Below are 17,425 nucleotides of genomic sequence, written 5' to 3'. Positions count from 1 at the left end.
TTCTGCAGTTTGCTAAAGATCACGTGGACCAGCCAGAAGGCTAATGGAAAACTGTTTTGTGGATGGATGAGACCAAAATGGATCTTTTTGGTTTAAATGAGAAGGATTATGTTTGGAGAAAGGAAAACACTGCATTCCAGCATAAGATCCTTCTCCCATCTGTGAAACATGCTGGTGGTAGTATCATGGTTTGGGTCTGTTTTACTGCATCTGGACCAGGACGACTCGCCATCATTGATGGAACGATGAATTCTGAATTATACCAGAGAATTCTAAAGGATAATGTCAGGACAGCTGTCCATGAACTGAATCTCAAGAGAAAGTGGGTCATGCACCAAGATGATGAGCCTAAACACACAAGTTGTTCTACCAAAGAATGTTAAAAGAAGAATAAAGTTAATGTTTTAAATGGCCAAGTAAAAGTCCTGACCTTAATCCAGTAGAAATGTTGTGGAAGGACCTGAAGCAAGCAGTTCATGTGAGGAAACCCACCAACATCCCAGAGCTGCAGCTGTTCTGTACTGAGGAACGGGATAAAATTCCTCCAAGCCGATGCGCAGGACTGATCGACAGTTACCGCAAATGTTTAGTTACAGTTATTGCTGAATCTTGATCAATTTGATCTCACACTTGGAAGTAAATATTTAGGAATCAGCAGTATAAAATATAATTAGAATTGATTAGAACATGGAAATATCTTGGGAAACAAGTCAAGAAGTCATTATATAATAATGAATCAGTTTTTCTTGCATGTTCTCGGGAACTGCTTCTGTAATTAGAACACTAGCACAGACACTTTGCAGGCTAAATGCAAGATAAAAGCAGATCCGCTTGTAAATTTGTGCAGTGCGCAAGAAGAAACCACATGTCCAGATACAACACTTGACCTAACGTCTTCATCTGTCCATTAGAACAACCTGTTCACATATAACAAAACAATATTAATTAAAAAAAGAAAAACATGACCAAAAACCAAGGGTTTGTTTCTTCTAACACTTTATTAATTTCAACATCATTATTCATCTTTTCAGCTTTTTATATTATTTCATGACATACACCATGACTTATCCGACAAAATTACATGTAACATTTTGAATACTTTCCCAGCTCATTTCTCCAGTCGTAATCATGTGAAATAGTGTGTAATAAGGAAATGATCATAAGGGGGAAAAAACCCCAATTAATTATTTGTAAACTAAGAATAAAACTGCAAAAGTATCAAAAGGATCTAATAATTTCTAGCTGAAAAAAAAAAGACTTTATTATTTGAATTAGAAAATATACCAAAACAACTACACTGCTCCCAAATGTCTTTTTTTAAATTATTATTATTAATTTTTTTTTTTTTAGCAGCACCATAGTTCGGATTCCCAAAACTCTCTAATCCACGATGATGCTTATTTATTCCCTTTAAAATCATTTCATAAAGCAGATCGCTCTTTCAGTAGCTTCTCTTTTAGTGCGGTCTGTGATTTCTTTCGTTTGTTACAGTCATGAAAATCACAACCCACCATCAATCATCAAGCCACACATCAAGTTGTTACATTTGGCTATTGAGTTCTTATAGTTATTTTAGACTGGTTTGACTTTTCACTTAAATGGGTTTAATCCAAACCTCAACAACGCAAAAACAAGAAGCCTATAAATAATGTTCACTTGGACCTTATGTGTTGGTGGAAAGTTCAGGAATAAAAAGGTTCTATGGCTTTAATAAATAGCCAAAATGTTACTGTACACATTTAAATAATGAGTCTAATATTTTTATTAGTTAATTTATTCATTTAAATCTTTTTGAGGCTTTTAGTTACTTTCAGTAACCAATCCCGTTCAAAAATATGCTTGAAAATGCTACCAGTAATCGAGAACAGATTGCTGCATCAGAAAAAAAAAAAAGAAGAAAATGCCAGCAGAACCGGCACGTCATCACACTATCGAGCAGATTAAGAAACCTGCATCACTTCCCTACAGTGCCCTAAAGGCTTTGATTCAGCCTCCCACTTCCAGTTCATCTTCCTAATCAGGAATAGCTCAGGGTCGGTCACTGCTGATGTCACCTGGAATCTCAACCCGGTCTGTCTTCCTCCCTCTCACCGCTGGAGAAAAACACATTGATATGCGTCTCAGTGTTCGACACTCAACAATGACATTTGTCTCAGTGTTTGGGAATCATCAACAGCATTTTGTGGCTGGATACTGGATGAGTCACCAATCACCAAAGTTCAATGATCAAATCTGCTCACCTTCCATTTTTTTTTTTTTCCTGAAAAAGCCCCCACTGCTTTCTTTACATGCCCCAGTAAGGTGCCAGGTTCCTACGATCGCGCTCGTAAACATCGGGAATGACTCCGTACGGCGTCTGAACCATCTTCACTGAGGTCTTGCCAAAGAGTTTGCGCTCGTAGTCAATAAGCTGGCGCCAGAAGCCACCATTGGGCCTGATGACCGGCCGTCGAGCCTTTACCCAGGCGTGTGCCTCAGCTAACGACACACCATGATACTTCATGAGGTAGGCAAGGCAGAGCGAGGCAGAGCGGCTCACACCAGCGGCGCAGTGCACCAGCACAGCGCCGCGCTTCCGCCCCACGCTGTGGATCTTGTCTGCTACGCTGTCAAAGTACAGCGCTATAGGCGAGTGTGGTGCATCAGCCAGTGGAACCTTTACATACTCCACATGTGGCCAGTTGAAATTGGGCAGCTCGATGGTGGCATTCACTACACATGTGATTCCCTTGGACAGCAGCAGGCCACGATTGGATGCTACGGCACCGCGACTGAGGAACAACGTGGGAGTGATTTGGGCAATGCCACCGAGCAGGCTGCCCGGTTCAGCCATCAGTCTGGGCACAGCCGGACTGGGCATCGTGGAGCTGCGGTGGTGGTGATGGTGGTGATGCTGGTTGTGGAAGAAACCTTGGCTGCGGGAGCCCATTGAGGAAGGGAGAGAGAATATGCAATTCAAGTGTAAATAAAATTGTTCTTCAGAGATCCTCCATCATCCTGAGCAGTATTTCACCATCGGGTGGATCTGAAACAAACCAAACAGGATGCAGTTCAATTTAGAAGTGAAAATAAAAAATGTCCACTTACAAGGACCTACTGACTCCTAAGCTCTCCTAAGGTATCTTGAGGATACATATTACAAGAAGTACTGATCGAAGTAAACAATCCCATTTTATTTTAATTTCCTTTAAAAGTGGAAATGAAAAATGGAAATAAACGTGGACTATTTGTCCACAGCATAATATCAAACAGAAACTGTTGACACGCTCTTTATTCTAGATGACGAAATGACTCAGCTTCTCTCCACAGGGCTGAGACAATATCATTAGCGCGCTTGGGTGCTGTTTACTCATGGACCAGGAGGAGGCTTGTTAACAAAAGATCTGGAAGTGATCATGAAATCAGATATCACAGACGAAAGAAAAAAAGTGTTACACAGTGACCACGATACATAGAACAGCCGGAAAATGTTATTTGCACAACTTAACCAGGGCTTTTATGAATATTGCTTTGGTTTCAACTTCTGACTGTTTCAAAGTTAAATAAATTTTGCCATCGGTTATGGATGAATAGGGGCATGGTGGCTTAGTGGTTAACACGTTTGCCTTGAACCTCCAGGACTGGGGATTTGAATCCTACCTCCGCCCTGTGTGGGTGCAGTTTGCATGTTCTCCCTGTGCTTAGGAGGTGTACTCCGGTTTCCTCCCCCAGTCTAAAGACACGCATTGTACTGTAGGCTGATTGTCTGTAGTGTGTGAATGAGTGTGTGTGCGATAGCGCTCTGCGATGGGTTAGAACCCCGTCCAGGATGTCCCCTGGCTTTTGCCCAGAGTTCCCTGGGATAGGCTCCAGGCTCCCCTGTAACATTGTGTAGGATACATTGTAGCGGTACAGAAAATGTTAATTAATGTTAACAGAGCTTTGCTTTAGAATAATCTTAACTTTGGGTGCTTCTAACAGGCACTGATTCCCTCAGTCTAATATTTATCATTCCCTAGTATCCCACTGGGCAACCTGGGTATTCAATTCCTCGGAATTACCTGCACCTCTCACTGCTTTTACAGCACTTCTGTGTGTTTCTGCTTTGAGATCACTTTGACATCTCAGATGATTTATTCTGTGCTTGAGCTGACTGACTTGGCCAAATGTATCCCAAACAATCTGCAAAATGCTGATACCACCATCTTTATGTTAGATAAAGATGTCCCTCAAGGCAGCTTAGCATCACACATTGCCCTGAGCTTGCTACGCCGACCTGTGCTTTCACCTGCTGCTTAGGGAGGATGGGGTGCTTGCAGCTGCATGTAGATCAACTGCCTTCTCTCTCTCTCTCTCTGTTTTGTTTTTTAATTAAACTCTCTCTGCAAATGTAATATATCACACCTCATCACTTCACCTGCAAGGTGTGCTGGACAGCATCCACTGCACTCTGATGAAGGCTTTCTAACCTTGATTATCGGGCAAGAAATATCAGAGCAGCAACATTAAATATGAATCAGATCTGATGGCTGTGCAGGCTGCACCTGAGCACCTGCTGTCACCGTCATGCTCTCCACAGCGGTGTCAGGAGCAACATGTGGCTATCTTAGCTGTCCTCTCTGCCACAACGTCCTCCTCTAAATATGTTTAGTCACAGACAATCTGATGTATACGTACTTTAATAATCTCATCCCATCTGTTTTCTTGGGTGTGTTGGGAATCGTTGTGTCAGTCACAATCTGTGTGTTCAGCCGCTGTGAGAATCTTTGAACATTCTTGTTTTGTAAATCAGCCTTTTACAAATTCTGCAAGGATTCTACTCGCAGTAATGTCTGTTTTTTTTTAATGAGGGCAGACGATACATTAGTCACTGTCCTGCCAATCATTATTCGCCCCATACACTGGTGCTTGAAAGTTTGGGAACCCTTTAGAATTTTCTATATTTCTGCATAAATATGACCTAAAACAACATCAGATTTTCACACAAGTCCTAAAAGTAGACAAAGAGAACCCAAGTAAACAAATGAGACAGAAATATTATACTTGGTCATTTATTTATTGAGGAAAATGATCCAATGTTGCATATCAGTGAGTGGTAAAAGTATGTGAACCTCTTTCAGTATGTGGTGTGATCTCCTTGTGCAGCAATAACTGTAACTAAATGTTTCCGGTAACTGTCGATCAGTCCTGCGCATCGGCTTGGAGGAATTTTATCCCGTTCCTCAGTACAGAACAGCTGCAACTCTGGGATGTTGGTGGGTTTCCTCACATGAACTGCTTTCTTCAGGTCCTTCCACAACATTTCTACTAGATTAAAGTCAGGATTTTGACTTGGCCATTCCAAAACATTACCGTTAGTCTTCTTTAACTGTTATTTGGTAGAACGACTTGTGTGTTTAGGCTCATTGTCTTGTTGCATGACCCACTTTCTCTTGAGATTCAGTTCATGGACAGCTGTCCTGACATTATCCTTTATAATTCTCTGGTATAATTCAGAATTCATCGTTCCATCAATGATAGCGAGTCGTCCTGGTCCAGATGCAGTAAAACAGACCCAAACCATGATACTACCACCAGCATGTTTCACAGATGGGAGAAGGATCTTATGCTGGAATGCAGTGTTTTCCTTTCTCCAAACATAATCCTTCTCATTTAAACCAAAACGTTCTATTTTGGTCTCATCCATCCACAAAACATTTTTCCATTAGCCTTCTGGCTTGTCCCCATGACCTATGAAATGCAGACAGGCAGCAATGGTCTTTATGGAGATCAGTGGTTTTCTCTGTGAGGGAAATGATTAATTTCTTACTTTGTAACAGCTCTCTTCAAGTTCATCAATGAATAATGCCACTTGTGGTCATGTCATGGAGATTAGTACAGAACATTCTTTCCTCTTACATTGACACAAACATGATATTGAGTTCAGGAATGTCTGCACATCTGCTAAGTCCTTGAAACCACCAAACTGGCTCAAACCTCCTAGAACTCCCTTTTCGAGACTCGCAGATGTCCAGCTCTCCTTATCTTAAACTTATATAGGGCATGAGAGATGAGTGCTGCAGAGCACCATCATCTTCTATCCTGCATTCATCCTTCTGTAATAAACCTATTTCACCTGAGAGTTCCTTTTTGTCACCTCTCGGACTATTACACGTCGTGCTCTTGGAGTGATCTTTGTTGGTCTCCACTCCTGGGGAGGGTAACAATGGTCTTGAATTTCCTCCACTTGTACACAATCTGTCTGACTGTGGATTGGTGGAGTCCAAACTCTTTAGAGATGGTTTTGTAACCTTCTCCAGCCTGATGAGCTTCAACAACTCTCTTTTTCTGAGATCATCAAAAATCTCCTTTGTTCATTCCATGATACACTTCCACACACACGTGTTATGAAGATCAGACTCTGATAGATCCCTGTTCTTTAAATAAAACAGGGCGCTCACTCACTCACACCTGATTGTCATCCCATTGACTGAAAACACCTGACTCTAATTTCACCTTCAAATGAACTGTTAATCCTAGAGATTCACACACTCTTGCCACTCATAGATATGTAATATTGGATCATTTTCCTCAATAAATAAATGACCAAGTATAATATTTTTGTTTAATTTGTTTAATTGGTTTCTCTTTATCGGTTTATAGGACTTGTGTGAAAATCTGATGATGTTTTAGGTCATATTTATGCTGATATACAGAAAATACTAAACGGTTCACAAACACCACTCTATGTTACGGAAGTGTTGCTATGGCGCCTGTGTGTAGAGTTGAAAGCCGAGGTAGGCATGGGAACCTCTAGAGAAACATAATACTGACTCTAAGTGACAAACAAATTTTAGTGTTGTTTGTACTGCTGTGACCCAGTGGCCAGGCAGATCTGTGCATGTCAGCTTGAAACCACAGTGAAACTGGGTCAAAAGCATGAACAAAACAACCTTTCCCAGATCTAGCTCTAGCAGAAGAGAGCACATCAGCCACTTTAGTTTTTTTCTTAACAACGTTGGGTGGTGATGAACCTTTGGCTTATTGACAATACAATACAGAATCAATATACAATGAAATTATCCGAATGATTCGTTTTCTCTCTAAATGTTCACAATAAAGTAAAAGCGTTTTAAATGGCTTACTTGGCTCTATTTTACTACTTGACTGAATTTTAATTAAAGTGCATCTCCTAATCCATCAGCTATGAGCAGTGTTTTCACAAAAAACAGCAAGTTTCAGCATGTTTCAGGAGAGAGATCAAGAGGGACACATTTTTTTTTTTCGGTTTAATATCATCAGTGCAGCAGAAGTTCACGCTGGAGGGGGATTTGATTTAATACCTAGTTTATTTTTAATTCCCATTTTAGTTGTTTTAAGTTGTCTAACCACCCACACATGTGATCTCTACAATCACATCACTATCCGTAACACTAGATTTTCTTTAGCAGTGTATACACTAAACCACAATAAACCTCATTCAAGTTTCCCTCATATTATATATAATCCATCCATTTTCTGTACTGCTTATCCTACACAGGGTCGCAGGGAACCTGGAGCCTATCCCAGTAAACTTGGGGCACAAGGCGGGGAACCTCCTGGATGGGGTGCAATCGCACACACATTCACACACTATGGACAATTTAGAAACGCCAATCAGCCTATAGCACGTCTTTGCATTGGGGAAGGCAACCAGAGTACCCGGAGGAATCTCCCGAAGCACGGGGAGAACACGCCAACTCTGTGCACGCATGGCGAAGGCGGGATTCACGCCCCTTACCCCGGAGGTGCAAACACGCTAACCACTGAGCCACCGTGCACACTATATTTTCTGTAAAAGTCCTTAAAATCAACAGCTATCCATGTAAGGTCATATCCATAAAACTTGATTTCTATATATCTGTAATATCTAAATGACTTCTTTTAACCTTGGTCTACATGAATGGTCAGATGGCAAGACACATGAATCGTGTGCAGAAAATGAGACACTTTACAAGTTAATGCGAGTTCAAAGGCGTTGTTTCCATAATACTGGAATTGCCCATAGGCCAAAGAAACAAGGCCTATGAGAGATTTTTTTTTGTACTTTCAACATTTATGAAAATACACTCTGAAAGTTTTACATGATCATAAATCGAACAGATCAACCTGCAACCAGAAATGTAAAGATTTGGATCGTGAACTTGGAATATGGTATTTATGCACACAGTGCACTGAGCCCTAATTTCAACCTCTGTCTTCTAACACTTCAAAATATATTCATGTATCCCAGTAAGCATGTTGGGAGCTGCAATGTAATTAGTGAAGCTCAAAGTGAACAAACCCACTACCCACTAAGGTTACCTCAGGTCTGCTGGATGAGAATGCCGAGTATGTGAGTATATGAGTATGAGTGCGTCATGACTCCCAGCTATGAACACACACACACACACACACACACACACACACACATCACTCAGGTTATACTCCTTAAGCTGTCAATGTTATCATTCAATCAGAGACCCAAGCATACACTGGCTATGTGTGTGTGTGTTTGTATGTTCTTGGGGAGTCCAATTCCCTCTGTGCAGGCACGAATGGCAACAAGAGAGGCCTGTGGAGGAACCTGAGCTTGTGGCAAAATGGCAGCCTTTCTTCCACACCAAACCTGGAAAACAGGCTATACACAGTCCAGTCCATTCTTTCTCCACAAGTGGTTCTCCTTGTACCTGTTCCACATGCCTTACTATTAATCCCCATCTTGTTCTCATCAGTCTAATATGAGACATGAAGTGTCCACTGGAATCTGAGTCTTACAATAGACCGGTTATTGCAATATGGTGAACTAGAAGAAAGTGAATGGATGTGATGATAATCTGGTTTGCTCGAGGCAGTCTCACGTGTCAGGAATGAATGTGTGTTATATGTATGTAACCGATTATAAATGCCTGCTGCCAGATTATAACTTGGGTATCATAGTGTGTGTGTGAACCAATGACTGAAACATCCATCCATTTTCTGTACCGCTTATCCTACACAGGGTCACTTGGAGCCTGGAGCCTATCCCAGGGGACTCGGGGCACAAGGTGGGGGACTCCCTGGATGAGGTGCCAACACATCGCAGGGCACAATAGCACACACACTACGGACAATTTGGAAATGCCAATCAGCCTATAACGCAGTCTTTGGACTGGGGAGGAAACCAGAGTACCTGGAGGAAACCTCCGAAGCACAGGGAGAACACGCAACCTCCATGCACACAGGAGAGAGACGGGAATCAGTCCTCCAACCACGGAGGTGCGAGGCAAATGGGCCAACCACCGTGTTAAGTCACCGTGACCCCATGACTGAAACATTTATAATAATAATAATAATAATAATAATAATAATAATAATAAAACACATTCCAAAGTCAATTGAGTATTCATATTCAAAAGTCACTGGTTATGAGTCACAACCGCATAGCTACACTACCACACACACTACCACAGGCTACTAACCAGAATGTAAGTACAACACCAGTGGTTACCATAGTTACCACACCAGCGGTATGCGGTGCTGCACGTAGCCACGACCTACTACAAACTAAGCGCTGTTTAAATACTAGCGTGAACAAGAAACTTATAGAAGCTGAACAAATGGAATTGTTATGGAATTATGGAAACAGACAGGCATCAGGGTTAGAGGAAAAGCAGTATTCGGTGTGAAACGGGTTCACATTTGGCACCGAATTAAACACCGTGTTGTGCTGTCTATCCTCGAAGGAAATATATATATATATATATATATATATATATATATATATATATATATATATATATATATATATTTCACTTGCTTGCGACAGAAAGGTTGAATATTTCACATAATTCGCGCGACAAACAAAGAAATACGACTTGTTACGTGCTACTCAGCTTGATTCCAGATCTTTCTGTCAGCGCGCGCAACTTACCTGAATCAGTTTAAAGCGCTGAGGTAAAAGGGCGAGATTCCGCGTGAAGCCTGAAAACACCGCGCGAGACGTGAGCGTGTATGAGCCTCAGGTTGCTCTCTTCAGGACTGATCACTGTGACCAACTCCATCCGGAGAGGAGGCGCTGCCTGCTGAGGAGACGAGGTGTAGTGTGACAACAAGAAATGTCCGATTCTGCAAACAGAGTCAACGCTTCAGCAACCAGAACGGGGCGCCCTCCCCTCCACATGATAATGCGCGCTCTCTCTCTCTCTCGCTCTCTCTCTCTCTCACACACACACACAGAAGAAAACACTTCAGTGATTCTGTAAAGTGAGACAATCTCGGTTTTTAGTCCGCCATTAACCTACTTGTTGCGTCAGTGGGGCAAACAGGCGGTGTAGTGTAGACCACACACACACACACACACACACACACACACACACACACACACACACACACATATAGGTATGCAATTATATCCCATCTCTTTCCATATACAGTCAGCTTCACTTCAACTGAAGACTCCCAGTGAGCGGTGAATCATTCTCAGCAGAGCACTAACACTGACATGGAAGTGTGTGTTGCATATGTATGAGTGTATGGCACTGCTGGGCTCAGAACAGTCCACCAACCAAAAATATCCAGGTGACAGTGATGCCCTGGTCAGAAACTGATACTATCAAAACAAATTGTCAATGGAAAAGCTATGACAAACATGTCAGCATGTCTGATTAAGAGACCAGGGCCAAGTGAGTGTACACCGATCAGTCCTAACCTATCAACGGGTGGGGTATATTTATTAGGCAGCAAGTGAACAGTCAGTTCTCAAAGTTGGTGTGTTGGAAGCAGGAAAATTGGGCAAGAGCCAAGGGTCAAATTGTGATGGCTAGACGACTGGGTCAGAGCATCTCCAAAATGGCAGGTCTTATGCAGTGGTTAGTACCTGCCAAAAGTGGTCCAAGGAAAGACTACCCGTGACCTGGAGACAGGGTCAGTAGCACCCAAGGCTTACTGATGCGCGTGGGGAGCAAAGGGTATCCTGTCTGGTCCGATCCTACAGAAGAGCTACTGTAGCACAGATTGCTGAAAAAGCAATTCTGTTAGACATATAAAAAAAATTATCTTAGACATAAAGGCAATTGAGATATCTTCTCAGTTTACCTGCATTCTCACAGGTCTTCCTGTAAAGTGCAATTCTGAATGAGTGCAAAAATGCTTGTTCCCATGCCAGGCTTTACCTTTATGTGTAGAGCTCATAAGCGTATTCATCACAGGTATTTTATCTGGCCAGAGAACATAAAAGCCTTTACTGTTTTGACTTCGAGGTAATAGGAGGGAGGAGAAAATAGCCTAAAAGGGTCAATGGCTCACCCAGTGCTTTTGCCTTAAGAGAGCACCCCAAGAGACCAATAGGAAGAGTTGAGTTTCCCGCTTGAGAGGAAAGAAGGAAAGCTTTGCTTTGGCCTGGAGTAAGCATAGATAATACATTTCAAAGTAAACTACTAAAATCTAGTCCTTGACTGAAGTCTGAAAGATCATCCTGTGCTTTTATGTCATTATTGTGCTGGAAGGTGAAATCTTTCATCATCTTTAGCTGTCTAACAGAGGCCTGCAGTTTTTGTGCCTAAATAGACTGGAATTTGGCACTATCAATGATTCCCTCTATCTTGACTAGAGCCCCAGTCCCAGCTGAAGAGAAGCAACCACATAGCATGATGCTGCCACCACCATGCTTCATTGTAGGTTTAGTGATATTTAGGTGATAAGCTGTCTTGTTTTTTGTGCCAAACATATCTTTTAGAATTATCCCCGAAAGGTTTTACCTTGGTCTCACAAGGTGATTTAGGCAGGCTTGGAAGGTTTTTTTCCTCGTGAGAAAGGACCACCCTACCATTAACCACCCTACCCCAGAGCCCCATAGAAGACTGTTGAAATGATCTTCGACCCCAGATCTGTGAGGGAGCATAGCCCTGTAATAATACATGCTAATATTATTGAACAGGGTTCATCATAAAAATACTTGGGTGTTTACATAGATAATTCGTTATGTCGGTCTTCTCACATCAACAGTCTGTGTTCTAGATTGCAGCAGAGGCTATATTTTTTGTGAAGTTTAAAAGTATTTGGGTTAAATCAAAAGAATTTGTTTCTGTTTTATCAGTCTGTTTTTGAGAGTGTGATAAGATATGGTATTACAGCATGGTATGAAAACCTGACTGTCCAATCAAAATTGAAACTTGCACGACTTGTACATACTGCTCAAAAAAAATTGTAGGGTGGGAAGAGAAACGACCTATACAAGACCTGTATGAGGAATCTGTTTTAAGACAAGCTAAGAAAATTGTTGCTGATGACTCAAACAATTTGCATGAGAATTTTAACATGTTACCCTCAGGGAGACGATTGAGGATTTTGATGTGCGAATCAAATCGCTGTAAAAATTCTTTGGTGCTAACTGAGGTTAAACTATTCAATAGAGAATTGCAAAAATTAGATGTCAGATTTGTATACTGTAGCCTTTTACTATTGTCATACATCAAGGACGTAACTCTGGACTTCATTTCCCGGCAGCCACTGCACCATACTACATCATTGTCACATGACCACCTGTACCTGTATCACGTTTCTGTTTAATGAGCACTCATTTTTTATATATATATATATATATATATATATATATATATATATATATATATATAGTCACTGGTTGTACTGCTTCCTCATCTTACGTATTGTCTATCTTGACGTGTGACCCTGTACCATGTTTTCTTTCATAGTTTATGTTTAGCCTTAGCCACAGTATTTTGCCGAGTTGTCTTAGTGTCTTTGTTTTGTTGTTTGTTTGTTTATTAAACTGTTTGAAGATCTGCGCTTGCTTCCGTATCTACCTTTGTAACGTGACAACTATATTTTGGATTGTTGGTTATTAGTAATTATTGCATGTTATGTACTGTGTTATGTGAGTCTAATGTTGTGTACTGGCCATGTCTTGGTTGTCTAAGATGAATTTCCCAGAAATGGGACAATAAAGTATCTTCTAATATTCTAGCCCAGAAATGTGAAGATTATGAACAATTGTTGTCACATGTAGGGCGTGACCAGTACTTGACAGCTATTTCTGCAGCTCCTTTAATGTTGCTGTAGGTCTCTTTGCAGCCTCCCTGATAAAGTCTTCTTCTTGTCCTCTCATCAATTTTGGAAGGCCATCCTGTTTTTTTTAATAATGTCCCCATGGTGCCCCGTTTTCTCCACTTGTCATTGAGAATGAGCTCCTGTACTTGCTTTGTAAACTCTTTGTGGAACATGACTTCAGAAATCGGATGAAACCAAGATGATGTCAAAAAAAAACCCCCCAAAAAAACCTACAGAATCAGCTGATTTGGGGTGAAAGAATGAGGTTACTGATGACAGGTTTACGATAATTACTTTAGAGTGCCAAGAAACAAGTTGTTAAATAAAAGAAAAAAGATGGTGAATTACATTAGCCATTCACATTGAAGCTGAATGAAGGTAAATGAGGGCAAAAGAAGAGAAGAGAAGAATGAGTGAGTGTGAAAGTAATACATACTCTGGAAGCAACAATGACAGACAGCATGATATAAGAGCTGCAAGATCCAGCAATGGAACTTCACGGAGTCTCAAATGCTGGAGACAATGAGTCAGTGATGCTGTAATATGCTGTCGCAGGCAGGAATAAAAGCAGAATATTTTTAGCAATTCTGTCAGCATAGTCACCATCATCAACCTCTCATTCCGGTCTATCAGTGAGAGGGTTTTCCACTGTCAAGCTCAACATGAAACCTTTAAAAATAATAATAATAATAAATAAATAAATAAATAGGATCAGAGAGAAAGAGAGGTCACAACCAGGCTTCAAAGTCCATAAGAACATTCAGCTTAACATACAGCAGATCTGGAGCAGTAAAATGAACATGAACAGTTCTGCTGTGGTGTTGGACCTACGGTTGCTGCGATGGGCTTAGGACTGCAATTACCACATACAATATTGCACCCAAGTCTCCTTTAGTGAACAGTGGATTTGTTCAACAAACCAGACTTCATATAAAAGCCATAATGAACTTTCTTTTACCTTCACACTATCCGTTGTTACCCAGATGAGGACGGGTTCAATTCTGAGTCCGGTTCCTCTCAAGGTTTCTTCCTCATATCATCTAAGGGAGTTTTTCCTCACAACCAGCTTGCTCAGTAAGGATTAATTCACACATTTAAAATCTGTATCCTGTATTTCTCTAAAGCTGATTTGAGACAATGTCCATTGTTAAAAGTGCTATACAAATCAAATTGAATTGAGTTGAATTAAAACCAACAACGTCATCACTTCTGACAGATTAGCTGGGAAACTTGCATCAAGGCCAATGTCTAATTAAATAGCTGGACAGGAATGTCATGCGCTGTGCCTAAATGCGTTTCAGTACCCCAGTGTGAGAGCTGGAATAGAAATTGAAGTAGTGTGTCAAGGCATTCTCCAAACATTCCTTCATCTCCTGTTCACCCAGAGAACATACTGCTGAGATTACACAGGTCAGAGTCATAGGATTAAGAATGACTGTATATCCTTGTTGTGTTACGGTGCTTTAAACCTGGTGTGATACAGCCTGATGCAAATTTTATTGATTATATTACAATAACAGCATGCCCTAAATCGTTTTCTGTTTTATGACAATAATTTGCCAATAATAATGATTTATATTTATTAGAGAATAAAAAGCCATACTTAAAAAAAAAAAAATCTATTTATAGTTACATTTTATAGTGTGGAATATCCATTAAACAAGTTTCAAATTAGACAAGTTAAACAAATTAGACTTTGTGTGAATTAGTTGTAACTATAGAAACGAATAAGCTCATTAATTTAAACCTGGGATTTGAATTACAGCCTGAACTACTGTCAGAGTCACTCTTATGGCTCTGTGGTATAAATGGAACAGTAAAAATGATTGACTTTTTATTTGTAAATTATTTGAATACTAATTTATGGTTTCAAAATATATTTTGACTAGTTACTATGAGTTCCAATTTTTTAAACAATCTTTCACTGAAGCATTTTTGTGTATTTTTCCTAACCCTAGCTATGATATACAGTGTGTGGCAGTGTGACACTTTTGTAATAGTCAGTCAGATCAACACTGGAAATGAATTCTTACTGCTATGAATAGTTTTATCAGCTATTTTGGGCTGCTGGTGTATCTCTCATTTTGATGGTGGGTGGAAAAAAGCTTTATGGTCGGAGATGAAGCTCCGTGTCTGATCCCACAGGCACAAGTGTGTCTAGCTGAAACAGCAGTGAATACACCCACAGCCATGACCATGTGGCCGTGAGCAGAAAGGGATTGAACACATTCAGAAATCATGCTGCAAGCCCTTTAGAACAGTTTACAGAACAACTGACACATAATAAGATATGTTCAAAAATGACAAACTGTAATATATTAAACACCAGTCTGTTGCCGAATGGGGATTATGTTGTCAGAATTCAGAATGAGACACCATCGGAGTGGGTGGTGCTTAGTCTGGGTTAGTCACGACTCCTCAGTGCATCACATGCAACAGGGCAATAGAAGGCAGTTAAGCTCTGTGTGTATGTGGCTGACAATCATGGTCAACATCCCCCCTGTGCCCAACCCCTCTTCGCATTTTAGTTCTATAACACGAGAGAGAGAGAGAGAGAGAGAGAGAGAGAGAGAGAGAGAGAGAGAGAGAGAGAGATATGAAAGTAAGACCGAGAGAAAGAGAGAGAGAGAGACGGAGGGGAAAGTGAGTCAGAGAGACAGAGAGAGAGATGAAAGTGAGACAGAGAGAAAGAGAGAGAGAGACCGAGGGGAAAGTGAGTCAGAGAGAGAGATGAAAGTGAGACAGAGAGAAAGAGAGACAGAGAATGAGTGACAGAGGGGAAAGTAAGTCAGAGAGACAGACAGACAGAGGCAGCGAGAGACAGATATGAGAGACAGATATGAGAGAGAGAGAGAGACAGAGAGAGAGCGAGAGAGATGAAAGTGAGACAGAGATAAAAAAAGAGAGTGACCGAGGGGAAAGTGAGGCAGAGAGACAGACAGAGACATCGACAGAGAGTGAGAGGGGGAGACAGAGAGAGAGGGAGAGAGAGGGAGAGAGAGAGAGAAATAGACCGAGAGAGAGCGAGAGAGAGAGTGACAGAGACCGAGAGAGAGAGAGAGAGACCGAGAGGAAGAGAAAGAGAGAGAGAGAGAGAGAGAGTGACAGAGACCGAGAGAGAGAGAGAGAGAGAGAGAGAGACCGAGAGGAAGAGAAAGAGAGAGGGAGAGAGAGAGAGATAGAGAGAGAGAGAAACATCGAGAGAGAGAGGGAGAGAGAGAGATAGATAGATAGATAGATAGAGAGAGAGAGAGAGAGAGAGAGAGAGAGAGAGAGAGAGAGAGAGATAGCAGGGTGTGATGACTGGATGAGCATAATAAGAATCTGGGCTTCATACTCATGCAGCGTTGGAAAATTGCCATGCACAATTTCCAGAACTGATCTCTGCGCTTGGAATTTTGAAACCCCGTGAGATGAAGCAACCTTTTTATTATTATTATTTTTGTATCGTACAGATCTCAAGTCAGATAGTTTCTTAACTCTAAATATATAAATGCACTTTATCACTGAAATGGGTGAGATATGAAATCACGAAAGCTGCAAAGTTTCTGGCGAAGAGTCAGATCCTGAAGAAATATGCCGTGATATTGCTTAGTCACCTCACACGTGTGGATTTAGGATTAAACACCTGCTGTTATTTAATAAAATAAAAGCATATACTTGTTGATATGGTGAAGTTTTTTCTGTAAGATGATGTTTATTTAACATTTATGGAAGGAGTCTCCAGTGTCGTGCTTTTCTTTTCTCAGTGTCAGTCCATTTTCTACCGTGGGAAAACTTCAGGACATATAACTTTGTGCTTTCCAGTTTCTCTGTAACATGACAATCTGCTATTTTACAACTTATAAACTGTACAGTGTTTGTTAGTGTTATGGCCACCAATATGATCTTGTATCTGAAAAAAAGTTTAGGCACCCCCCCCCAAAAAAAAAAAAAAAAAAAAAAAAAAAAAAAACATTTCTAAGCAAAACTTTGTGGACGTCCAATTAAAAATGCTCTCTAGACCGTACATGTCCTGTCCCTGGAGGGAGGTGTTACTCTACAGCAGTAGCTTGTTAGCTGCACTAGCAGCCTGTTAGCAGTAAACATGGTTTGATGATGTTTCTGGCTGCGAGTCTTCACTTCAGCATGCCATCATTCTGACTTCCTGTTTCAGAAGGCAAAACAGGCAGTAGTGGTTTAGCGGTTAAGGTTCTGGGTTACTGATCGGAAAGTCGAGTGTTCAAGCCCCGATGCTGCTAAGCTGCCACTGTTGGGCCCTTGAGTAAGGCCCTTAACGCTCTCTGCTCCAGGGGGCACTGTATCATGGCTGACCCTGCACTCTGATCCTAACATGCTGACGTATGCAAAGAAGAGAATTTCACATGTATATGCGATTAACAAAGACTCATTATCAAAACAT

General features: G+C 41.1%; 2 protein-coding genes across 3 annotated transcripts in view; one reads left to right on the top strand and one right to left on the bottom strand.

Annotated features, from left to right (window-relative positions):
• Positions 1-9,258, top strand: part of synrg (synergin, gamma) — a 52,893-nt gene extending 43,635 nt beyond the window's left edge. The window contains exon 22 of the mRNA XM_053687162.1: positions 8,978-9,258. Coding sequence (XP_053543137.1) covers positions 8,978-9,043 — 66 coding nt within the window. The 3' untranslated portion in view covers positions 9,044-9,258. The remainder of the gene's footprint in view (positions 1-8,977) is intronic.
• Positions 980-10,146, bottom strand: dusp14 (dual specificity phosphatase 14). 2 transcript variants are annotated; one of them, XM_017490121.3, is made up of 3 exons: positions 9,890-10,146; positions 2,241-3,025; positions 980-2,093 (listed from the first exon to the last, which is right to left on the bottom strand). In XM_017490121.3, the coding sequence occupies exon 2, from the start codon at positions 2,927-2,929 to the stop codon at positions 2,285-2,287; it is 645 nt and encodes a 214-aa protein (XP_017345610.1). In that variant the 5' UTR covers positions 2,930-3,025; positions 9,890-10,146; the 3' UTR covers positions 980-2,093; positions 2,241-2,284.
• Between the last annotated feature and the right edge of the window lie 7,279 nt (positions 10,147-17,425).

This window comes from Ictalurus punctatus, chromosome 17, assembly GCF_001660625.3.
Source record: "Ictalurus punctatus breed USDA103 chromosome 17, Coco_2.0, whole genome shotgun sequence".
Lineage (NCBI taxonomy): Eukaryota > Metazoa > Chordata > Actinopteri > Siluriformes > Ictaluridae > Ictalurus > Ictalurus punctatus.
This window is presented reverse-complemented; position numbering and strand designations above follow the sequence as displayed.